Raw genomic sequence first — 26594 nt, forward strand, 5'->3', positions numbered from 1 at the left:
CGTGAGATACCCATCACTCAGATTCAACCATGAAAATCAAGATGTCACCACACTGCTTTCACCTATTCTTTTCCTTTTTAATAAATCCTGGCCGGGCGCGGTGGCTCATGTCTGTCATCCCAGCACTTTGGGAAGCCGAGGCAAGTAGATCACTTGAGGTCAGGAGTTCCAGACCAGCGTGACCAACACGGTGAAACCCCATCTCTACTAAAAATACAAAAATTAGCCAGGCGTGATGGCGTGCACCTGTACTCACAGCTACTTGGGAGGTTGAGGCAAGAGGATCACTTGAACCCAGGAGGCAGAGATTGCAGTGAGCTGAGATCGCACCATTGCACTCCAGCCTGGGCAACAGAGCAAGACTCCATCTCAATAAAAAATAAATAAATAAATAAATAAAAAAGTCCTTACAAAATGATTTCAAAGCAAATCCCAGCCAGGCGCAGTGGCTCACACCTGTAATCCCAGCACTTTGGGAGGCCAAGGCAGACGATCACTTCAGGTCAGGAGTTGAAGACCAGCTTGGCCAACATGGTGAAACTCCACCTCTACTTAAAAAAAAAAAAAATTAGCCAGGCATGGTGGCGCACACTTATAGTCCCAGCTGCTCGGGAGGCTGAGGCAGGAGAATCACTTGAACCCAGGAGGCAGAGGCTGCAGTGAGCCAAGATCCTGCCACTGTACTCCAGCCTGGGTGACAGAGCAAGACTCCATCTAAAAACAAAAACAAAACAAAAAAATCCCAAAGCAAATCCCAAACCTGGTGCCATTTTACCTCCACACACTTCCGCAGCCCCATCTCTCACTGGTTGAGGAACAGAGAGAGCCTCAAGCTCCCGACCGCTGCTGATCTGAACTGCTCACACAAGCTCAGTACAAGTTACCAGGAAAGGAAGGAAAAGGTGAATGGATGTAATACGATGTTCAAGCTCTATTCTTCTGGAATTCATGATGAAAGGTTTTCCTTTATGTATTTTGAGAAATGTAAAGCACTGGCATGATTGCCTTATTGTTTCAAAAAGCACGAGGAGAGGTGAAGGAAACCACTTTTCATCTGATCGTCCCAAGTTACGCTTTCCTTACCTCCCCATCATGCTGCTTCACAATCTGCAATTCAAAGAACTCCTCTTCTTCTTCCCCAGTCAAGGTCGCATCCCATCCACCAGCTTCTGGGTCATCAAGATTATCCTGAGAGCTGAAATCATCAGCTAAAAGCAAAGAAGTTCCATTAAATACTGAGATCATTTTCAAGGATAACCCCTACCAGCTAAATTTCAATGTGATTATTAAAGTTCTTCTGCTTCAAATTTCATTTGCTTTTTGCTCTGAAATCTTACATGACACTGAAGATGACCACTTAAAAGTTCACAGATCTTAGAGATAAGAAAAGTGCCTCAAAAAATGATCTCATCCAATCTGCTACATTTATGCCTTATTTTATAAGGAAGGCAAATGAAACCAAGATACCTGAGAGGTTACCCAAGGTCATCTCATCAGTGTCAGTGACTGGGTTATAACACAAATTCCCTACCATTTAGTGCACTGAAGGAGTCAGCAACGAGCAAGGGTGATTCCAGGCACCTGACAGCAACATTCAGCAGAAGGTTCCACTGGCTGCATGGGCTGGAAATGGAAGGACTGCACCATGGCTCCCTGGTTCCTCAGGCTCGAGCCTGGCCCTCCCCACTCCCCTTCACCTGGAGCTCGTGGGCAGACACCCAAAGTTCCTTTTCCAGGAAGAGGGCATGGGGGGACTGAGAACATGTACCAGGCTGACCAATGTCCTGATGATCCCCTCAAATACCCAGACTAACACGTCTTCCTTGAGCTTATTGTCTTTCACTTTCTTATGCACATCCCTGCCTGCACCCAAATACGAGCACCTCACCTACACAGGAAGCCTAACAGAAGAACAGGACAGAATCACCCTCAGGCGCCAAGTTCAGAACACCACAGCAGGATAAGGACTTGTGGCAAACATTAAAAAACAAACACCTTCCACTCATCAGGTGAACAGACAGTGGCTGTATTATTCGGTATTATTCTCTAACTCTATGCATTAAAAAATCTTCTATTTAAATAAGCTAAGTGGCAGGAGATCCTAAATGCCTCAGAGATTGCATTTCACTGTCAGCTAGGTGGAAGAAAACCACGGAGGACATCCACACTCATCTATTAAGGAGAGTTAATGTTAATACATAGTTCTGCAGATGTGTTAGGAATTTAACTGCTGACTTTTAACTTATTTTTAGATCCTTAATCTACCCTTCCATTTTCTATTTTCCCTCCTACAGGCAGAACTCCTACCGGCAGAATAAATGTAAAACGTATCCAGGCCCAAAATATTTTATATGGTGGTGAGTGGGAAACAGAAAAATGACAGTTCTTTTTTTTTTTTTTAACAGGTAATACAGGGATGAATGGCACAAGAACTCATAGAAAAAGTGAGATATTTATTAGATAATGCTAAGAAAACACCACAGGAAGGAAACATGCTTCATAAGTATCGCTAGTTATTCGTCCTTTCCAGAGAGAAGTCCTTCCCCAAGAATTAAAGAAGAAGCCGGGTGCAGTGGCTCACGCCTGTAATCCCAGTACTTTGGGAGGCCGAAGGAGGCGGATCACGAGGTCAGGAGATCGAGACCATCCTGGCTAACATGGTGAAACCCCGTCTCTACTAAAAATACAAAAAATTAGCCGGGCGTGGTGGCACAAGCCTGTAGTCCCAGCTACTCGGGAAGCTGAGGCAGGAGAACCGCTTGAACCAGGGAGGTGGAGGTTGCAGTGAGCCGAGATCACACCACGGCACTCCAGCCTAGGTGACAGAGCAAGACTCTGTCTCAAAAAAAATAAAATAAAATAAAATAAAAAAATTAAATTAGAAAATATTTTCAGTGCCAAAAAACACTGCTACCATCCTAACACCGGGAGAGAAGAGCATCCACATGGCACCGTGAGCTGCAGGGATGAGAGGTGAGGAGTATGGTGAAGCACGCCTATTACTGTCATAAACATGAGACTATGACACACAAATCAGTCCGTCTGCAACCAGGAGACATGGACACACGTCAAACTGGCTCTTCTAGCCTTAGGGGGACAGAATTGCCTCACGATGCACTTGGTTGGAATCTACATGTTATGCAGGCACTAAATTTTCAGAGGTAAGCCTTCAGAAAACACTTCCTAACTTACCATTTAAGTCCAGGAATATAACAGGAATGTGTGTCTCCATCCCAGGTACTGGGGTCCTAAAACATGAAGAACAAATGGCATCTGAATCAGGTTACTCTCTCAGTGGCATGCACGTAGGAACACAGCCTTAATGGCATTCAGGGCTGTTACAGGGCAAAGCGGTAATAACCCTGGCCCTGATTTTACTCTAATCTAGAAACAGAGAGGCCACAAAGCCTCCACTGTAGCTGCTGCTTCATACCCTGACATTTGAACTTAGCCTTATAAGACTCTACCTGTTTATAGTGAAGTTCTCTTGTTTAAACCTACTTTCTTATAAAATGATATACTTAAGGGCTCCCTCTGGCTAAATTTACTATTTTTAATTTCTATAAAGTAGCACAGAACATTTGCTGACAGTACAGTTTAAGCCAGAACCAAAACCAAAATCGCGTGAAGATGCAATTTTCTTACGACCAAACAGTCTTCTAAGGGAATGACCCAAGTAATTAACATATTAACTATTTTTTTAATGCTAAGTGCAGTGGTATTAAATATTGATTTAAGTTCTCAGAAATTTTAATGACTTTGGCCAATAACAACATTATTTAATAAAACAGTTTTAGGCCATAGTTATTCAACTCATGAAAATAATTTAACAGTTCCTTTAATTTAAACAACATTTCCCCCCATGCTATTATGACTCTTCCATTAACCGTAGCACACGCAAAATTCAAGCCAAAAGCAAGTGGCTTGGTGAGCGTTCAGACCTCACAAGATGCACCACAGGGTTCATACCATTCTGCTGGGGCCCCTGGAATACCACTGCCAGCAGAGGGGACCATCACCGCGTTCCTCTCCTCAGTTAGGGTCAGCCGCATCTCCAGAAGCTGTGCTTCGCGGTCAGCATCATCCTCTGTTTTATCTAGAACATCGAGAATGAGGATTCAATGCCGAAACTTCACTTGCCATTTATCTTTCTGTCCTGAGTAAAGACTGGATTTGCCTATATTTCAATTATAGCTCACAAGTGCTCCCCAGTGATAAAAAAAAAAACTAACCCACAGCTAGAGAGGTCAGGTGGGCTCCTGCAGAGAGGTCATCTTCAGTACCTGGGAGGCCTACAGAGGGACCGCACAGGAGTGACTGGTCCAGAGTCAGAGGACTCGAGCCCTTTGGATAAGAAAAGTTACCACCTTCCTTTACGTTATCTTTGAGGGACCATGTATGCTTTGTGCACCGTATTTTCTCTTTCTTTGTGGGGGGTGGGAGGAAGACCACCAAGATATGACAGCTGGGTAAAGGATATGACATAAACAAAGAGTAACACTCATCTGCTCCTGCCATCCCCATTACTGATGTGTTCATCTGGTTCTTAACTGACGTGGCTACAAAGGGAGAATAATTAATTATGCATTGATTTTCAGGGGAGAAAAATATTCTATTTGTTTTTCCTACCACGTTTGCTGACAAGCTTTTGCAATTGTTGATCCAAGTACTCCTGACGTTTTGTTAATGCATTTAGCCATTTTCTACGAAGTCTCTCTAAATCTCGATCCTGGAAGCAAGCAAGGAAAATCATATTCAATGTAATGTCAAGATAATTTATCTGAAACTGACGCTCTATCTTACCTTGCTCTACTATGCCTTGGAAAGGTAAGGTAGTATACAATAATTTCTTTATTGCTACCACCAGTTGACTGCGCCCATCAATCAAAACAGCTATTTTCAGAATTTAAAGCATTATTTTCTAGAACAGAAAGGGCATTCTCAGGTATCCAGAACCAGTTTTATTTCTAATGGCTTGGGAGTAGAGCTTTAAGCACCTGAAACGAAAATCTTCTAAAAGGTCTCTTTGCTAGATAAAACCTATAAACAGGACTCAATAATCTTCCAGTATGGCTGGGCGTGGTGGCTCACACTTGTAATCCCAGCACTTTGGGAGGCTGGGGCAGGTGGATCACTTGAGGACAGGAGTTTGAGGCCAGCCTGGCTAACACAGCGAAACCCTGTCTCTACTCAAAATATAAAAAATTGGCCAGGCGCAGTGGCTCACACCTGTAATGCCAGCACTTTGGGAGGCCAAGGCAGGCAGATCACCTGAGGTCAGGAGTTCGAGACCAGCCTCCCCAACATGGTGAAACCCCATCTCTACTAAAAATGCAAAAATTAGACAGGCATGGTGGTGGGTACCTGTAATCCAAGCTACTTTGGAGCTGAGGCAGGAGAATCGCTTGAACCCGGGAGGCAGAGGTTGCAGTGAGCCGAGACCGTGCCATTGCACTCCAGCCTGGGCAACAAGAACAAAACTCCATCCCCCTCCCCCCAAAAAATTAGCTGGACATGGTGATGTTCACCTTTAATGCCAACTACTTGGGAGGCTGAGGCAAGAGAATTACTTAAACCTGAGAGACAGAAGTTGCAATGAGCCAAGATCACTTCACTGCACTATGGTCTGGGTGGTAGAGCAAGACTCCGTCTCCAAAAAAACAAAACAAACGAACAAAAAACCACTTTCAATTTATGTACCTTAGAATAATCAGAAGAATCTTTCAACTTTTGTAACTTCTGCTTTCTATACGTCAACATAGGCTCTTAAAGACAACATGTAAATGCTTCTCTCACTTGTTTTTGTGCATTTTGTGGGGTGACAGGTAGGCGAAAGAGGGGATAGGGATTGTCATCAACAGAATAACAACCTACCAGTCAACACCTACATGAATATCAATCTTACCTCATTTCCTTTTCTAATAAGGTTACAAGACTGGGTAGGTCAGTGGAATGCTGCAGATATAGTGTGTCTGGACTTTACTAGGGCACTTAACCAAATAGCCTATGACATTGTTGTGGACAAGATGGAGAAACGTGCGATGCATCTACTTCAGTGAAATCACAGAGGACTCAAATATCACATCCGAAGAACAGTGATTAATGTCAGCTTGAAAAAAGTCTCTATTGTTGTGCCATAGGACTCTGTATTTAACCCTATCTGATACAGTGTTTTTATCAGTGACTTATAGGAAAGCAGACATTTCTATCAAATTAGAATGATGCAAAACCAGGAAAGTGACTACACAGATGACATAATCAGGCTCCAAAGAGCCCTGACAGTCCTGAACGATGACTAACAGATGAAACTGCACAGACAGAAACAAAGTCTTGCAGGAGGTTAGGAAAAGAAAAGAAAGGAAAAAAAAAAAGATTCCAAATGCTGTATGATTCCAGGAAGTAGGGAAGAAAGATCTGGCTTAAAAAATGCAAAATTCGGCCAGGCGCGGTGGCTCACGCCTGTAATCCCAACACTTTGGGAGGCCTAGGCGGGTGGATCACAAGGTCAGGAGTTCGGGACCAGCCAGGCCAACATGGTGAAACCCCGTCTCTAGTAAAGATACAAAAAATCAGCTGGGCGTGGTGGCGTGCACCTGTAATCCCAGCTACTTTGGGAGGCTGGGGCAGGAGGGAAGTTGCAGTGAGCCAAGAATGCACTATTGCACTCCAGCCTGGGCAACAGGGTGAGACTTTGCCACAAAAAAAAAACAAAAACAAACAAAAAAATGCAAAACACCTAGTGTTGATTGAAGCTCAGAATGAGACAACTATAATAGGGGCAACGAGTGGTGACTCATGCAGGAGAGAAAATGTCCAGGGAAGAGGATCCAGAGAAACAGATCTTCAGGGAGCCTGGCTGGAGAGCTCCAGGTTTGGAAAAGGATCTCAGTCATGAATGATTTCCCACTCCAAACAAACTTTACGGCCTATGAAACAACACTCAATGTTCCCTACTCTGTTTTACTTTAAAACAACAAAAAAATCAGTATGAATTGTTTAATCCTTAAATAACAGTATAGCCAGATCCAGAAATGTGTAATTATATACTTTAATCATGCTTATTTGGATTAACAGGTGCTAAATTACCTGGTAGCTGTCCATGTCTTCCTCTTCCTCCTAAAAGAAAAAAATACATTACATAGAACTGAATTATTAATTTATCCAAGAATCAGGCTATGCTACACAATCTGACTCTTTACCCATAATTTATATTTTCCAATTGAATTAATATACTATTTCATCTCCCACCTACCCACACCCTCACTCTGGGTTTTACAGTTGTCAGGAAGTTGAAGCAGCTCATAGAAGAGTGAAGCACACTCATTTGACCTTTTCGGGATCCAGTGCAATGCTCTCCCTGCTGGGTTTATAGTCCCACTTGCCAGGGGAAATCAAACACCTGCTGACAAATAGTCTTTACAAGCCAGTAGGGGGTTTCTCCAGAGGGGTGGGGTGATGTTGAGGAGTTAATCACTAGCAGGCACTGTGGAATCTGTGGAGGCTGAGACGTTTTAACCCTCAGCTTGCCACCTACACCAGGGCAAAACCAGTAACAGAGTCCAATGCAGTGATTCCATGAGAATGCAAGACACAAAAAAAGACAGCAAAGGTAAACAAAGAGATTCACGGAAAGAATTGTTCACAGAAAGTAGTTTTCATACAGGTTCCAAAAGGCACTCTGGTCTGCTTTTGTCTTTCAAGAAGAACATAACAGGTATAGAAACTTACATGGAACGTTTCATGTGTTCTGGGGGCTCTGAGCGGTCTAACTTTGACACATCCAATGCCAACAGACAGTATACATTCTTCCATCAGTGGTAAAGTCCCAGATTCCTGCACTGACTTCACTTCAACTTGAACTCTCCGGGACTGCCCCTGGGTCACAGACAATTTAGAGTCTTAAAATCAGTTTCTTGATTTCCAAAAATTTGGTTTAGAGAGACCCCTACAGGCTGATGTTGAGAAAAATGTTTAATTCAGACACTGTCACCATACGTTATTGTTAAGCATTAAAATACAAATTTAAAAACTAATCGGGAAAAATAATTTCCCTTTTAAGTGAGCTAAAAAACAGAATAAATATATGTTTACATATTCTTTCAATAAGAAGTAACATTAAAAAATTCTAACAAAGGAAATGCAAACAGTTGGCCAATAAAAAAGTTCAACTTACTGATAATTAAATACAAATTAAATTAAAGCATGATACACCTGTATTTTCATTCCCTAAATTGGCAATTATATTTTAAAAGAGGAATTTCCAATGCCCTACATTTATGAAACAATTTCATACACTGTAAGTGGGAATTTCAATCGGTCCAAGTTTTCTGAAGGCAATTTGACTTAAAAATATAAGTTCCTTTAACCCAGCAATTCAACTTTCTAGACAGCTAAGTAAATAATCATACATATACACAAAAAATCTTAAGGACTTTTAAGAACAAAAAATTAGACACAAATTGAATGTATAATATTTTATACATTCAATAACTTTATTATTTGTTTTATACAACATAATAACTTCAAACTGTGAAACATACAATGAAACACTATACAGTTGTTAAAGTATTACTGTAGAAAAACATATGACGTTATAGTACCAGTAAATATAAATATAAAATCAGGAAATATAAAAAAAGTATCAGTAAATATATCAGTAAATATATTATGTAATTTGTATATATAATATATAAAATATAATTTACTGATATAGCAGTATATATCATTAATATAAATATAAGTATATTATATAATTATAAAAAATAATCAGCAAATATGATTGTTTAGACTGTTTATTATGTGAGACTTGGTATATATTTACAATGAAGTAATATTTTAAAAGAGAATTCACAGTATTCCCAAATTACTGACTTCAAACTTGGTTTATAAATTTTAGAAATGTAAAATAGCATTTGAAAAATGGAATTTAAATGTTCAACTGCAAGTCAATTACTCTTGCCCTCTTCCATCAGATTTTAGTTCCCAAGAGCTCTGCATGATCAGGAAAATCAGCTCAGGCAACCACTGATCCTATCAAGCTCCATTTGAGTGGTTGGGATACAGATGTTTTCTGATTTAATATCACCAAGGACTAAGCCTCAGATATTTTCTGGGAAAAGTCCTAAAGAAAATATTTTAATAGCCTAAACAGTTTTGTCATTTCAATTAGCTACCTTTTATTTGCTTAGCTTGCTTAAGCACTTTCCAAAGTGATCTATTGTGAATCTGTGCCTAAATGTGAAGGGTGAAGTGTGCACTTTAAGGGAAGATTCCTAAGGAGAGGGAAGAAAAGGAGAGAAAGGATCTGGCAATGGTTTACTGTTCCACAGAAAAATGTTTAAAAGTACACTTAAACTATTAGACAGAACTTCTTGTCACTGCTGATATTTGACCATTTATTTCTACAAAAACAGCACATTTCACATGGTTAAAGCTAATCAGTTGTCCTCTGCCACCTTCCTGTTCAAGAACAATACAACCCAATTTTCAAACATATTACACTCAAATGAGCCTAGCATTCAAGGCCCTCCGAAACCAGCTGCCACAAGCTTCTGCAACCTCTTGTCTTCCTGTTTTCCAGCTCTTTCTCCACATGACTTTCTATCCAAATGGACCTAATTTATGGCCTCTGTGTCTTTATTCTTGCCATTAAGTTGGTGCAAAAGTAATTGCCGTTTTTGCCATCATATAAGAAAAATCCTTTCAGAACTTGCATGATTTTTTCAGCATCAAGGTAAAGAGGCATAACCTTCAAAAAGCCCTTTCCTGATAAACCAACATTTCTTTGAACACTTTTAGTGAAGTGTGTCAGAAGTATGACAAATACTTAAATATCCAATTTACACCAAATCACAGAAAATTATCCAGTCTTGCCATCCAGTAGATGAATTTCTAAGGCTTCGAAGAAGATATATATATTTTTTTAACAGATGCCCAGAAAAAGATGTTCTTCACACCCTTAAGAATTCTATTTTATGTGTATAACACATGCTTTAATTTAAACTAATCTCCTTTCACTTTGCTGAAATTTATTTGCTGGGGTCAGAGAACAAGTGTTTATCATCATCCTCCTCTTAAAACATTCGGAAACTTAAACATGTAAGCAAATGTTCTCTTTCCTTTAATTTTCTCTATTTTGCTTTGAATGCTTTCTACGCTCATTTTCTAGAGCGATTCTAGTATTTTACTACTGTTTTCAAGTATGGAAACTCATAGAATATGGCAGTCTCCTAAACAATGCATTAAAGTATAGCAAAAAAAAAAAAAAATTCCAAATCCTGTATACAAATTAAATTAAAAATTTCCCTCTCACTGTTAGTTGACAGCACAGACTCTGCGGATGCATGTGGGGTTAAGTGGCCACTGCCACTTCTCTGCTCTGTGGATTCTGGCATGCGTATCTACCCAGCTGCGTGTACTTAACACCTGGCATGTCAGGCCCTGTGCTTTAAACATGCATGTCTCTCAATCCTCATACTAATCCTATGAAGGTGGTGTTATCATCATGTCTACATAACAGGCGAAGGAGAGAGGTTATTGAACTTGCTCAGGGATAGACAGCTAGGACACTAGAGAGCCAGAATTGAGCCCAGGCATTTTACAGTCTGAATGCTTATTATTTCTGGCATGTCACATAGCTTCTCCTTGTCTTCCTAAATGTTCTAAAGCTGTTTGATATGTTTGGTTTATGTCCCACAAATAAATTCTAAGTTTTCCTTTAAAATTTATCTTTTTCTTACCTAACACTAACAGAACTGGTTTTTAAAATATTACAAATAGCAATATTTGGCTGAGAGCAGTGGCTCACACCCATAATTCCAACACTTTGGAAGGCCAAGGTGGGAGGATTGCTTGAGCCTAGGAGTTCAAGACCAGCCTGGGCAACAAAGCAAGATCCCTGTGTCTCTACTTTATTAAAAGAAAAAAAATTTAATAGCAATACTTGTGACACGAGATAGGAGAATTTTGATGTAAAAAATGGACTTGGCCAGTCGAGATTTCATTATTGCCAACATTTCTGCTAAAAAGAAGCCAATATTAAGCTTTCTGGCACCAAAGAATCTAATATAAACATTCACAATCTTGTTACCTGCTGGAGCTGGAAAATTCCTCCTGTTGGGACATCCTTTGCAGAAATCACTTCTACAGGGCAGTATTCACCATTCTCATTCTGTTCCAAGATTTGAACCCAGAATTCCAATTTCCTGGTCACTTCACTCCATCTACGAAATAGGCGAAGTTCTTGGAAAATCATACATTTCTATTTCATTACAGGCAGCTTAGGGTCCTACACACATAAGAATTAACAATGAAAATGACCTCCAAACAGAGTAATTCAGAATGATCTGTAGTTCAGTAAGTACCATGCATGTACATACTGGCAAGAATAATGGAAAGCAAAGTTAAACTCACAGTATCAGAACTAGAAATGGCTCCTTTGTTCAAAAAGATGTAATGACAAATCTATTTCAAAGTCGTTACCCAAAAATTGGAAATTCTAATCAGATGTACTGAAGCAGCAAGTACACAGCCATAAAAAATACAACAAAATCATATCCCTTGCAGCAACTTGGATACAGCTCGAGGCTATTATCCTAAGCAAATTAATGCAGAAATAGAAAAGCAAAAACCCCATGTTCTTGCTTATAAGTGGGAGCTAAACACTGGGTATTCACAGACAAAAAGATGGCAACAACAGACATTGGAGACTCCCAGGAGTTGGGGAGCAGGGAAGTGAGCAAGGGTTGAAAAACTACCTACTGGGTACTATGCTCACTACCTCAGTGACAGGATCAATCATACCCCAAAGGTCAGCATCACACAATATAACCAAGTAAACAACCTGCACATGTACCCCCGAATCTAAAATAATTTGAAACTATTTAAAAAAAAAAGAAAAAAAAAAGCAAATACAGGGGTCGTCTTTTTGTAGACAAAGGTAGTGCCATATGCTTCAGTGATGTGCCAAGTATTTTTCTCAGGTCAGTAAGAGAATCAAGAAAAAAATCTCAAATGTCACTTTCTAATTTAGTATTTGCTAAACTATCTAAATGCAAAAAAGAAAATCTGTTTTCATCTATAATTAGATGAAAAGCACAAACATATTCAATTTCAGTCAATCCCTTTTAATGCTTCCTTTTAAGTCCACAAAGAAGCCTACCTCTTTCCAACACTGATGCCACTCAGAGCTATGAGCTAAAGACAACACTAGAGTGAATCTTGATCCATCCTCTCTACAGCTGATTAATTAAAAGTAATTCATAACGTTAAGTCACTATTCTCCAAAATTCATTTCACTGTTTCTTCTTAACCAGCTGCAAATTGAACTTTCTTCCATCATTCTCTGCAGTCCACTTCCCTAAGGAAGTTTAATTGTGTGATTAATACCCTGGAGACACTGCCACCCCTTCAGGGAACACTGGTCATCCTCAGAAAATAGTAACCTCTATAAATGGCAGTACTAATCTCTAGCAATTTTTAAAAATTATAAATGGAATCTAGCCAGGCACGGTGGCTCACGCCTGTAATCTCGGCACTTTGGGAGGGTGAGGTGGGTGGATCACTTGAGGTCAGGAGTTCAAGACCAGCCTGGCCAATATGGTGAAACCCCGTCTTTACCAAAAATACAAAAATTAGCCAGGCGTGGTGTGCATGCCTATAATCCCAGCTACTCGGGAGGCTGGGGCAAGAGAATTGCTTACTCCCAGGAGGCAGAGGCTGCAGTGAGCCAAGATCGTGCCACTGCACTCCAGCCTGGGTGACAGAGTGAATGAGACTGTCTCAAAAAAAAAAAAAAAAAATTACATATATATAAATGGAATCAGATGAACATCTAATATTCACCTGTCCCGAAGACTACGTGTCTTTGCTTGGATGATTCCCAAATCCCACAGGGCGGGGTTTTTCCGGGGATCGTTTATTTTATGTCCATATACTTCAATTGCCAATGCTCCTTCGGAAAGATGCTCGATAAAGTCTTCAGTGATGTTAACAGAAAACTCCTAAAACACAATAGCTAATTACAGAAGAGCAAACTCTTTCTGGTAATCTTATGATTGTTTATACCAGGCATCACATACTTAATTATACCAGGGGAAAAAAATAGAAAACGGAATGTTTTAGTTATACAGAACTATCATCTAAAACCCATAATGAATGCTCAGATGGCAAAAGGTTCTTGACTTTAAACATAACTATAAATCTGAATTTTTTTTTAACTTTTCAGATCGAAAGTCTAGTATGTAAGACCACCATTGCATTCTATTTTGTTAGCAATATTTTGGGAGCTATTTTTAAAAGCATAATTGTATAAAGTGTTACAACACTGATCTATAATGTGTTGATATAAAAGTTATATGCAATAAGGTAGTGTGTTGCAAAAACATTTTTTCCCACTTTTTAGAAAGTTAACTATCTCTATTAGGAGAATAAGGAAATAAAATCATTAGGACCAAAAAAAGACCTAATTTGTGAAAATTCTGCCAGCCTGTCCATCTTTATAAGATAGCATATTGCAATTAGGATTTAGCTCTAAAACAGTTTATTAAAGAAATCACAGAATCTCCTATCTCTGTTGTTGTCTCCCTCTCTCTATCTTTAATGTAGTGAAGTATTTTGGTTTTAAACGGATTAGAAAGAGGCCTCTCTCTTGAAAGAGATGAAATGGATCAAGTGTGGTGCAGGAGCAAGAAAGACTTGGGGACCCAGTAGTCCACATTTTGCTGGTCACCAGCCATGGACAAACCAGTGAAGAACTACTTTGGGCAAAATGACCTCTCTAATTTGTTTGTGTTTTCAGCTGGGAAAAAACAAACAAAAAACGCACTGTTGGCTGGGTGTGGTGGCTCATGCCTGTAATCCCAGCACTTTGGGAGGCTGAGGTGGGCCAATCATTTGAGGTCAGGAGTTTGAAACCAGCTTGGCCAACATGGTGAAACCTTGTCTCTACTAAAAATACAAAAAAGTTAGCCGGGCATGGTGGCAAGCACCTGTAATCCCAGCTACTTGGGAGGCTGAGGCAGGAGAATCGCTTGAACCCAGGAGGCAGGGGTTGCAGTGAGCCAAGATCGTGCCACTGCACTCCAGCCTGGGTGACAGAGACTCTGTCTCAAAACAAAACAAAACAAACACAAAAAAATGCACTATCAACAAAGATAACTACGGTGAGGATCCAAATGAAGGAATAACAAAGAGCTTCACAGAGCATTCAATGCTCAATAAAGTTAGTTCTTCTCTGTTACCTATGTTCACTTTCTCTAAAACACAAGTTTCTTAACTGTTTTAGATAATTTCTTCAGTAACCTAATACAGGACATAGATTTTCTTTGGAGAAGAATATACATATATACATACATATGTGTTTTGTTTCTCATGCAAAAGTTACCTTTGGGTTGTGGAGGAGTATAGATGCATTGACACTTTTTACTCAATCCCCACACTCTACAGAAACTGCTCCAAGACATATAATGGCACATTTAGTCAAAGAAACAAGGTTCATTTTCTGTTTTGTTTTTACATGAGTAATCTAAATGCTGACCTACTCTGGAAAACAAACTCACATTGCAATGATCAAAGACAACCATGCAGTGCGGCTCCTTGCTGACGGAAGAGGAGGAGGTGTCCACTTCAGGAGCGACAATCACCGGCTCCTGCTGATCCCAGAAGCTGTATTTGCAGAACACAAAGTGGGACAGATGCTGTGGCAACCCAGTAGCTTGGAGGATTTTAACCTGAAGGAAGAAGAAGGCTCTGTGTTTTGAAATCTGAGGGTTCCAACAAGCACTCAGAGTTGCAGGCTCTGTCACTAACTTAGGTGCTTATGATGTTTATGTTGGCCAAATCCCATTCACCCTGATACTGGACTTCTGCATCTGGGAAATAGTGGTAGCAATTACTATATTTAGTGAGAGGCTGGACACAGGGTTACAAGGACCTTGACTACAGAGGTGGACGTTGTAAAGTCTAAGAACATTTAAATGTTAGTTTCTCAGAATATAAGAATCATCATCTTCGTTAATTCAGATGAAGAAAGATCTCAAACATCAGCACTCTTCAATGATATGAACTTGGCTAACCATGGAAATGCCATAGAACAGAACAAGATTGTCAGGCACAGTGAATGAAGAACAAAATCGGTATATGTGCCAAGAAACAACAAATATCAAGGAAAGAGCAAAACATGGATTTGATATTTTAAAGTTTAAAGAGGAACAAGGTTCTCAACTGAAAATGTTACACAATACTATACAACATTGTTTGGGAGAACTTAAAAGCACCAGAAATGTATAATTTAAAGATGTGGGGGGAGAAGGAAGGGAAGTGAAGATGGTGAATGTTGACCATTTTCTGCAGCATTTACGGAAAGCCTTCTCTATGCAGATTTGGGGGGAAGGCGTATCAAAGGAAGCGTGCTCCGGACCAGGAGGGCAGGGTGCGGTCGTAACAAAGTGCAACTGGAGATACATGTCTAATCAGACCCAAAGGCCCCAGAAGAAATGCCCATAACAGTTTCTAAGCAGCCAAATATTCTTAATATTTCTTTTGGTGGGCAGCATTAGACTGATTTTTGAGACAGGGTCTTGCTGTGTTGCCCAGGCTGGAGTGAGTGGCACAATCATGGCTAACTGCAGCCTCAATTTTAAGGGTTCAGGCGATCCTCCAGCCTCAGCCTCCCAAGGAGCTAGGACTACAGGTGTGTGTCACCATGCCCAGCTAATTTTTTTGATTTTTAGTAGCGGTACTAATTTTAGTAGAGGTACTAATTTTAGTACAAAAATTAGCCCGATGTGGTGGCACATGCCTGTAGTCCCAGCCACTCCCGGAGGCTCAGACACGAGAATCGCTTCAACCCAGGAGATGGAGGTTGCAGTGAGCAGGGATCACACCACTGCCCTCTAGTCTGGGTGACAGAGACTCTGTCTCAAAAAACAAACAAGGAAACAAACAAGCAAAAACACATTTCAAGAAGTATTGATGACACACAAAATTACACAAACCAGATAATTTTATTTTCTTCCATACTAGACATATAATGGTGAGCAACAAACAGGAACCCATTATAATTCATCTTTTCTGTGATATCAACAGGAGTTTGAAACACCTAGATAGCTACTTCCTGACAGGCTATGAAAGACAGATTGGCTGAGATATTTTATTCCTCCAAACCAAACTGAGCAAACAATACTCCACAATTAATTTTTCCACAAAGTTTTTAAAAACCATCATTTTCTCATTAAGTGTTTTTAAATATTTATATTATTTAAGACGTGGCAATATGGCATTTGGGAAGATTACAAGATATTGGAGTTACATAAAATAAATAGAATAAATATCTCGGCCGGGCGTGGTGGCTCACTCCTGTAATCCCAGCACTTTGGGAGGCCGAGGTGGGCAGATCACCTGAGGTCGGGAGTTCAAGACCAGCCCGACCAACATGGAGAAACCCCATCTCTACTAAACACACAAAAAATTAGCCAGACGTGGTAGCACGTGCCTGTAATCCCAGCTACTCAGGAGACTGAGACAGGAGAATCACTTGAATCCGGGAGGAGGCGGAGGTTGCAGTGAGTTGAGATCATGCCATTGCACTCTAGCCCGGGCAACAAGAGCAAAACTCCGTCTCAAAAATAAATAAATTAATTAACTAATTAATTAAAATAAATAAATCTCACCCACTTATCAGCTTGTGTGCTGGCTCAAATTACTTAAATTCTTAGTTTTCTTAGGCTTCGTTTTCTCCTAGGTGAAATAGGAATATCAGTAGCTACCTTACTCTACAGGGGTGAGACTTACCACACCAATGAAATGAAATGAAAGAGACCTGTAACAAGTATTTTTTTTTTTTTTTTTTTTTTTTGAGATGGAGTCTCACTCTGTTGCCCAAGCTGGAGTGCAGTGGTACGATCTTGGCTCACTGCAAGCTCCACCTCCCAAGTTCACGCCATTCTCCTGCCTCAGCCTCCCGAGTAGCTGGGACTAAAGGCGCCCACCACCACGCCCGGCTAATTTTTTTGTATTTTTAGTAGAGACAGGGTTTCACCATGTTAGCCAGGGTGGTCTCGATCTCCTGACCTTGTGATCTGCCCGCCTCAGCCTCCCAAAGTGCTGGGATTACAGACATGAGCCACCGCACCTGGCCCTGTGACAGGTATTGAGTAGATACATGTTCAATACATACTTCTTAGTGACTAAATTCCATCTGAAAACCTTTTTTTACCATTCAAAATTAATCACAATTTTAATGTTAAAATAGACAAGAAACAAGATTTAATATGCTGAACTCTCGTCTACAGGCAACCTCTCAGGAATGCAACTGCCAGGAATGAAGACTGTCAGCCATAAGAAATGAACACAGGCTGTTTGGGTTTTGTGGGGTTTTCAAAAAAGTTTTTGCACACAAAAACTAAAATCACCACAAGGTGTCAGAATATCACAGACTTCAACTTGCAGCTGTTCAAGACAGAGGAGCCCAGGAATGTCTGCAGGCACTGATGCTGCGCCCAGGTTTTAAATATACAAACTTTACTTCATATCAGTGAAAATATGAAGATGTTAATATGTATATATAGCCTTGTTACAAAAAAACAAATCCAGACTTCTTTGGGGGCTAATTATACTCATCACCGATGATATCTTAACTCTCTCCAGGCTGGTTTCTTTTGTTTTTCTACCAGTGTTCTATTTATTGTCATATAGCTTATTTGTCCTTGTCCTTTTTACATAAAAGGCCATTACATGCCAGTATATGGTCTCTAAAAACCACTTCCACTGAAAGGAAGCAGGTTCCTTGGAGAAATGGCTGATTCCAGGTCTGGGACAGGAAATACACAAGATGAGATTGGAATATTCATCACACCGGAAAACAAAAAAGCTACCCCAGTCCAGGAAGGTTAGAGTTATGACAACAGGACTCAAGGGCCAACTGAAGTGGCTCCCACTGGCCAAAGATGGGAACATTTGTGTTTAAATACAAGTAGTGAATGCAACAGATAGACACACACCAAATACGGTTAAGTCCAAGAGTTCATAATCATGCTGTTAAGACTAAGGACAAAAAAACTAACTTGTCACATTTTGGAAAACCAATTCATTATTTTAAAAATTAGTCCAGATATGGTGGCTCACACCTGTAATCCTAGCACTTCGAGAGGTTGAGGCAGGTGGATCACTTGAGGCCAGGAGTTCAAGACCAGCCTGGCCAAGATAGCGAAACCCTGTCTCTACTAAAAATACAAAAATTAGCTGGGCATGGTGGCACAGCTACCTAGAAGGCTGAGGCGGGACAATCGCTTGAACCCAGGAGGTGGAGGTTGCAGTGAGCTGACATCACACCACTGTACTCCAGCCTGGGTGACAGAGCGAGACTCTGTCTCAAAAATAAAATAAATAAATAAAAATTGTAAATAAAGGGAGAGATGGAGCATTTATCCTTCCTTTTCTATACAAATTATCTCTGTAGAGCAAAACAGTTGGTAATAGGAAGATTTTCTCTGGAGAAAAATGAAATGACAATAGAATTATAGCACCATTCTTTTGTAACTCCTAACAAAATGATGCATCTAGGTTAAGAATCATCAGTGGCTGATCATCCCTCAAAGACAAACAACTAGACAAGATGTGGCTCTTGATAGAAGAACGCAGGCCACCACTTACGAAACACCTTGGCTGCCTCCCTCCCCCAGGTAACACCTGTATACCTAACTACCAATTTTCAGCAAATGCATCTTAACACGCTAAGTGACACCAATCAGCAGAACCCAGATTATGGGAAACTGCAGGTCAACAACCCAGTTTCTACAATAAATGAATTGCAGGTGTGGTAAGAGAGGCAAAGAGAAAGCGAGCGAGTCAGAGAGCAGGAGCATACCGGGGCCTAAAGACTGAAACAGACCAAGAGACACACCAACCGAGATAATTAAGGAAACTGACGATTTTATGATATTAAGAAATTATTAATTTTTGACAGATTACTAATTTTGACAATTATGGTTATATTGGTTTAAGGACTCATCTTTTGGAGACACACACTGAACTATTTACAGATAAGATATGATGCTGGGGTGCACCTGGGGTGCTAAGGGAGGGGGGCAGCACAGAAGTAGCTGAGTGTATGAATGAAACAAGGTTGACCACAGGTGGTAATTGTGGAGCAAAGGTGAATGGAGATTGGTAACGCATTTCTCACTACTTTTATGTATGTTTGAGATCTTCCATTAAAAAACATGGTATTTTAACCTCATTTTAGGAAGCCCATATAACTCAGAATGTACTACTTTTCACTAATAAGGATAAATTTCCCAAGTGAGAAGTGCCCTTGTATGTTATTTTACTTTAATAGCAGAAGGTGATATTTGCGAGTTGCATTTACTAGTCCATCACCTTTAAAATGGGCCATTGTGGGGTCAGCAACCCTATGTCTCCATCTCTGATCATCACATGACTCAAAGGAGCTGCTCTGAAATCAAGTACAATACAATAAAAATGAACCCTTCTGTGAATTAAGATTCCTCCCCCTCCCTAGTGAAGTAACGGAAACACCAGAAGCCCTCTCAATATACGCGAAGTCTTACAGAAAGCAGCCCGACTCCAACAGCTCCAACTTCCCGCTACCTTGTGGCTGACACGTAACTTACTTCCTTCAACATCAGCTTCAATTCTAGACATGTTTACTGGGAAAGAGGACTGGTTCTAGGATGAGCTATGAATTAAGAGTCAGCTTTAGGCTTTCTTCGCTTCACCTCACCTCCTTCTCACTTGTACATTGCACCTACGCCCCTCGCTGACTTCCTGTCCCCCAGCACCTTCTTTTTATAAGAACTGGTTCCTGCAGGGATTCTCAGCCACCAGCAGGTCTGGCTCACTAGCGGGTGTTTGGAAATGGAGGAGGCGATTTTGCATTATCATGAGTGGGGGAGGCTCTGCTCTACTTCCAAAATTAGAAAAGGAACATAATACTTACCATCTAAAGACCTGCAGTTCTCAAAATCAGCTATTAGGTTGGTGCAAAAGTAATTGTGATTTTTGCCATTAAAAGTAATGGCAAAAACTGCAATGACTTTTGTATCAACGTAATACTAGGATGAAGCTGGGACTTACCATGCACACCAGTTTGTTCTCCTGGGTCTCCTTCTCAAAGGAGACCTCCGCCACCTCATCGCCTCCTGCGATCCTTTCCCCAACATCACCACTGATTCGCATCACCTCCACATGCAGCCGACCTGCCACCTGCAGCAATGAGGGAAGGCAGAAACATTTCTCCAGATTTGGTTCGTGCTCCCTTGAGATGACCTCTCTTCTCTTTTACAGTCAAGTTGTCAGGTTAATGGTGTATGGGAATTTAGAGGCCTAGTCTCTGACAGTTACTCTGCCCTCAGAGTCCTTGGAAACACAAGGTATTAATAAGATACGTTACTGACAAAAAATAGCAACAATATCCCATCACCACCCTCTTGTTCCTTAAACTATTCTCTACAGGAAACAAGGCATGAAGAGAAAACCAACCTCTCCTTTCTGGTTGATGATGGGAACAGCATATTGTAACTTCACATCATAGAAAAGGGACTCGAGGAAGACATTGGCCACCCCAATGAGACTGTGATTTTCCTGCTCATCATAGAATGGATCAGCACGTTTGAAGTACGATCGTATTACCTGTAAAGAGATTGAGAACATACAACTTCAGAAAAATCATTTACAATAAATGCATTCAACCTACTGCTTTTTGATGCACTCTAGGTCATTAAACTTAACTTTCATCATCCTGACTCTTGTATTTCTTAGAGTAAAACATTCTAAAGTTTTCGCTAAAGCAAAGCACTGTATTACTCCCACACACACTCTTCCTCATTCCCATTCACAATGGAGGTCAGCATCCTCCACCCATGACAGAGCAATCCCAGTAACAGGTCATTACTTTTATCAGCTATTCTCCTTTACATGGAAATCTTGCCACAAAATAAACAACATATGTTGACCAGAAAAAGAAGTAGAGTGTGCTAAACGACACCTTTCTTTTGGGGAAGACAGTAATTCTTATCTGCTCTGCTTGTTCCTAGCAAGTCATCAGATACAACTGCTGCTAATAAAAGGTGAGCCCTCACACCTATAATCCCAGCACTTTGGGAGGCCAAGGCAGGTGGATCACCTGAGGTCAAGAGTTTGAGATCAGCCTGCCCAACATGGTGAAATCCCATCTCTACTAAAAATACAAAAATTAGCCAGGTGCGGTGGTGGGCGCCTGTAATCCCAGCTACTCGGGAGGGTGAGGCAGGAAAATCACTTGAACCCAGGAGGCAGAGGATGCAGTGAGCCAAGATCGTGCCACTGCACTCCAGCCTGGGTGACAGAGAGACTCTGTCTGAAAAAAAAAAAAAGAAAGGTGAGGCCTTATGGGAGTGGCTCTTTCGTATTTATTATTGTTGTTTTATTTCTAAGTTGAAATAGGAGAGGGTACCAAAGAGACAAACATGTTTTAAGCAAAAACGTCACCTAACTATAAGAAACATTTTTATTGATGACAATCTGGAAAAATCATTTTTACAAAACAAAAGGCAAAGGAAGTAAACAACTCTATGTGGAAACAGGTCTAACAGTAATGAAAATATGTTCAGACATACGTAATATGCATTTCTATTTTAAATACATATGAGTACACAGCTGATCTAAGTAAGAAAACCCGCAAGTTGAGGACAGTACCAATGTATAGATTTATGGCATCTATGTTATGATCAAAACTTCTTCAAAAATGCTCCTCGTAGTGTAAATATTAAGATACCACTGATGTTCAACTTACAAAACATACATTGTAGGTTTATTATCTGCAAGGTTAAACGGGTTGAGCAATGGGAGGAGAGACAAATAATGAGGCCTGGCCTCTGTCCTAAAGAGGTTCCCAGAAAGCCCAGGAGACAGACACCCGCACACCAACAGAAGTCAGAATGGAAAGTGGAGAATTCTGCTAGAAATCTAAAAGACAGAAATGAGAAAAAAGAAGATACCAGAAAGAGAGATTATTAAAATTGTTAATTTGCTAAACAATTTAGGGGATTAAAATAAACCTTACTCCAGAAACAGGATTATAATTTTGGAAAAAGAACAATTTTCCCCTGAAATGGATAGGCTCATTCCAGCTTGGCTCCTTTCATAATTACCAATTAAATAACTTACTGGGTTATCTTCTTCACACTCTTTCCACTCCTGATAAAGGTCTCTCATATCCAACAGCCTGTTGTCCAGTTTTTCCAAAGACCAAATCTGCTTTCCTTTTCCTTTTCTTCTCACCTGGATTGCAGGCTCACTCAGAAGAGAGCCTCGCTGCAAAAAGAGTAAGAATGACTGTGAGAAACACACAGGCAGCGGGGAAGTCAAAGCTGAAAATTCCACCCCCATCAGTCAAATGTCATTACATCAAAACTCAAATGGCAATCATCCTTTAATCTGTTGATTACAAAGCTTCCCAAAAGTCTTACTAGCTATAACATAATACCTTCATACCCAAGTGCAACCAAAATCTATTTATAAACTTCACTTTAAGTATAAACTTACATTAAAAATTTTTTGTGGGGAGTTGCTGGGCATGGTGGTTCATACCTGTAATCCCAGCACTTTGGGAGGCCAAGGCAGGTGGATAACTTGAGGTCAGGAGTTCAAGACCAGCCTGGCCAACATGGTGAAACCCCTCTCTACTAAAAATACAAAAATTAGCCGGGTGTGGTGGCACGTGCCTGTAATGCCAGCTACTTGGGAGGCTGAAGCACAAGAATTGCTTGAACCCAGGAGGCAGAGGTTGCAGTGAGCTGAAGTCTTGCCACTGCACTCCAGCCTAGGTGACAGTATGAGACTCTCAAAAATAAATAAATATATGTGTGTGTGCGTGTGTGTGTGTGTGTGTGTGTAAAGAGACAGCATCTCACTCTGTCACCCAGGCTAGAGTGCAGTGGCACGTCATAGCTCACTGCAGCCTCAAACTCCTGGGCTCCAGTGATACTCCTGCCTCAGCCTCCCAAGTAGTTAGGACCACGGGTGCACGCCAATACACCCAGCCAATTTTGTTTGTTTTGCACAGAGACAGGGTCTTGCTATATGGCCAAGGCTGGTCTGGAACTCCTGGCCTCAAGTGATCTTCCTGCCTCGGCCTCCCAAAGCACAGGGATTATAGGCATGAGCCACCACATTTAAATTTTGACCGTAGTTGGAAATGATTTTAAGTTTAAAACCCAAAAGACCACATTTAACAGCAAGTTGAAATAAAACTGTTTTATTCAGGTCACCATATGACCACAACATATCAATGGGGAGAGAGGGAAAGTTTGCTGCGGTGTATGGGGAAGAAACGTCCCTTTATCTCTCAGAGGGTGAATTCTGTTTTATTGTAATGGATGGCATCTTCATGGGGTATAAAACATGAAACACTTGAAAGAGTAAACTGAAAAGTCCCCGATTCACCCATGTGGAAGCAATTAATGATACCAGTTTCCAAATATGCATTGTTTGGGTTTCTTATTAAGATCATACAGAACTAGACAGAGGCGGTGCTCACACCACATTACTGTGCCAAATGCCACTGAGTTGTTCACTTTAAAATAGTAATGTGTGGCCAGGTGCGGTGGCTCACGCCTGTAATCCCAGCACTTTGGGAGGCCAAGGCGGGCAGATCACAAGGTCAAGAGTTTGAGACCAGCCTGGCTAATATGGTGAAACCCCGTCTCCATAAAAATACAAAAATTAGCCAGGCATGGTGGTGGGCGCCTGTAGTCCCAGCTATTCGGGAGGCTGAGGCAGGAGAATCGCTTGAACCCAAGAGGAGGAGGTTGCAGTGAGCCAAGATCGTGCCATCGCACTCTAGCCTGGGTGACAAAGCAAGACTCCATCTCAAAAATAATAATATTAATAAAATAAAATAGTAATGTTCTGTTATGCAAATATCACACCCCCCCAAAAAAAATGCTCTGAAATTTTTCCAGCTTATAAGAGCAATGTGGATTTTTTTCACAGTAGAAGAACTTGAGCAATGTGTTTTTAATGTAGAAAAAAATTTTAGAACTTTTAAAAACCACAAAGTTTTAAAAAAAAAAAAGCCCCTATACATTTCCCTGAGGGAGACATATCTACTGGTTATCTAATCAATTTAGGTTTACTGGCTCAATTTTTCAAATGTTCTACTTAAAACTGAAGGGAACTTTGAAATACACTCATGTTTCATTAACATCTTGCCTACAATCATTTTCTAAGAAAAAAAATTTAAATAATAAAACAAACATTTGAGAATTCTTACGGTCAAAATGTGTGTTTTTTTTTAATTGAGACAGAGTCTCTTTCTGTCACCCAGGCTGGGGTGCAGTGGCCCAATCTCGGCTCACTGCAACCTCCGCCTGGGTTCAAGGGATTCTCCTGCCTCAGCCTCCCAAGCAGCTGGGATTACAGGCGGCTGCCACCATGCCTGGCTGATTTTTGTATTTTTAGTAGAGATGGGGTTTCGCCATATTGGCCAGGCTGGTCTTGAACTCCTGACCTCAGGTGATCCACCCACCTTGTCCTCCCAAAGTGCTGGGATTACAGGCATGAGCCACCACACCCAGCCATCTTACAGTCTAAATTAAAGGCCCTCCTACCTTATATTCAGCCAGCCAGTGAATAAATACAAAAATCCCATTTGTAACCTGTGTGGGTAGTGGCTTTCCTGGGGGACAATGCTGGACCTGGGACTAAATAGCAACAGGCAATACGGTGCAGCTACCATAACTTAGCCCTCTTGCAAAATTGGAAATAAGAAAAAAATTCACCAGAGAAGAGGGTTCACAGAATGGACAGGACATTAAACAAGTTTTCAAATATCAAAAAATAGTCTGTTGCATGAAAGACTACAGACTCAGCCTAGCTAAGGAGAGATGCCAGGTGCAGGTGACATGAGTTCTTCTGGGTGTTGACATGGCTGCACGAATGCAGAGCCACTCCTTTCAACAAAGCGCCCAAAAGAGGTTACGGAGAAAAGGGCTGCAGTCGTGCTTAATGGGGAAAAATCTTTGAGGTTTCTGCTTTTTTCAACTCGTACACTATAAAATCAAAGAGGATCTTGTACTTCTCAGCCTTCAAGAAGAAACTAGCCCTGAACTTTCTCCTCGTGACTGGCCTTCCTCTTCGGTTTTTGGTGAGTCCTACTATACCCAGACTTTGCCCTACAAATACTAGTGTTCTAATTAAGTAAAATTTTTCAAAATACACACAGAGTATACAAAGACAATGATCTGTAATGATCATATCATATTTACAATACCTTTCTCAAAATACTAAGAATCATATTTGCCAAATATCTAACCCTGTACAAAACGCTGACCTCAACGCTATGATGTCATAGGGAAAGAAAGATGTAATCCTTGCTATCAAATTAGAATATCTGCCTGTAATCCCAGCACTTCGGGAGGCCAAGGCAGGTGGATCATTTGAGGTCAGCGGTTTGAGACCAGCCTGGCCAACACAGCAAAACCCCATCTCTACTAAAAATACAAAAATTAGTCCCGCATGGTGGCACACACCTGTAATCCCAGATACTCAGGAGGCTGAGGCAGGAAAATCACTTGACCCCAGGAGGCAGAGCTTGCAGTCACCCAGGATCACACCACTGCATTCCAGCCTGGCTGACAGAGCAAGACTCCCTCTCAAAGAAAAAAAAAAAAAAAAAGAGAAGAATATCCAAGATGGATCGATTAAAGCTTTGCTGTGTTGACTACTGTAGGATAAACAGAACACATGGACCCACAAAAAATTCATCTGAATAGAAAATTCTACCTAATCCATCAAAAATTATGTATGAATGTGATCAAGAGCTAGAAAAGAACCTCAAAAAAAAAAAAAAAAAAGAAGGAGGAAAAAAAACAACTGAATGGCAAAGAAGATTCTGATGGGACTTCCCCCCTACATTTTATTAAATTTATTATGCCAAAAAAAAGTATGATCCTGAATATATACATGACACCATGACACAACTAATGAACAGTTTTACAGAGCAAGCTATTCCAACTAGAAAATAACATAAGCAAAATGAACATCTAACTTGTGGGGAAGGGGTTGTAGAGTGGTAGCATAAGGAAGGAAAAAAAGACACTTGGGGAAGATTAATCAGAAAAGACTTCTAAGAAATAATTTAAACAGATTTGAAGGAAGAAAGTTGAGTGAAATGAAATGTCAGGGCCAGGTGAGATGGAGAATACATTCCCCTAACAGATAAAATATACATACACTCAAAGGCAGAGAATGGAAAGGAAGTCAATTCTTCCCAAAAGCAAGGAGGACAAAGGATCTGGACTTGGGGCAGGCATAGACAGGGATGTGAAGCTTAAATAACACCAGGAAACATCAGGCGATCTTATCCAATGAGATCTTTGTTTTTTTCAAGGAATGGCAACTTCACCTTCCTGTTGGCATCCAGGCTGGAGGCTGGAATCTGTAGGGTAACTTTGTATTCTGTTCTTTTATCCAGCTCCTCAGCAATGTAATTAGCTTCTCTCACCAATAGATTGGCCTTAACAATTTGTTCCCTCAGCCTCATCAGGCTGTTATTCAACGTTGCTTCTCTAAAAAAAATAAAGAAGCGGTAGAGG

The 26594-nt window shown here is 40.7% G+C and overlaps 1 protein-coding gene across 4 annotated transcripts in view; it reads right to left on the minus strand.

Annotated features, from left to right (window-relative positions):
* The window catches only part of KIF13B (kinesin family member 13B), a 200931-nt gene that overhangs the window by 58007 nt on the left and 116330 nt on the right, over positions 1-26594 (minus strand). For all 4 annotated transcript variants that reach the window (XM_054499490.2, XM_054499489.2, XM_054499488.2 and 1 more), the window contains exons 18-30: positions 26405-26567; positions 22165-22311; positions 20500-20649; positions 20095-20223; positions 14559-14729; positions 12844-13001; positions 11090-11222; positions 7729-7875; positions 7087-7116; positions 4630-4729; positions 3970-4096; positions 3193-3248; positions 1084-1208 (exon numbers count right to left, since the gene is read on the minus strand). In XM_054499490.2, coding sequence (XP_054355465.2) covers positions 1084-1208; positions 3193-3248; positions 3970-4096; positions 4630-4729; positions 7087-7116; positions 7729-7875; positions 11090-11222; positions 12844-13001; positions 14559-14729; positions 20095-20223; positions 20500-20649; positions 22165-22311; positions 26405-26567 — 1636 coding nt within the window. The remainder of the gene's footprint in view (positions 1-1083; positions 1209-3192; positions 3249-3969; positions 4097-4629; positions 4730-7086; positions 7117-7728; positions 7876-11089; positions 11223-12843; positions 13002-14558; positions 14730-20094; positions 20224-20499; positions 20650-22164; positions 22312-26404; positions 26568-26594) is intronic.

The sequence above is a fragment of the Pongo pygmaeus genome, chromosome 7 (genome assembly GCF_028885625.2).
Source record: "Pongo pygmaeus isolate AG05252 chromosome 7, NHGRI_mPonPyg2-v2.0_pri, whole genome shotgun sequence".
NCBI lineage: Eukaryota > Metazoa > Chordata > Mammalia > Primates > Hominidae > Pongo > Pongo pygmaeus.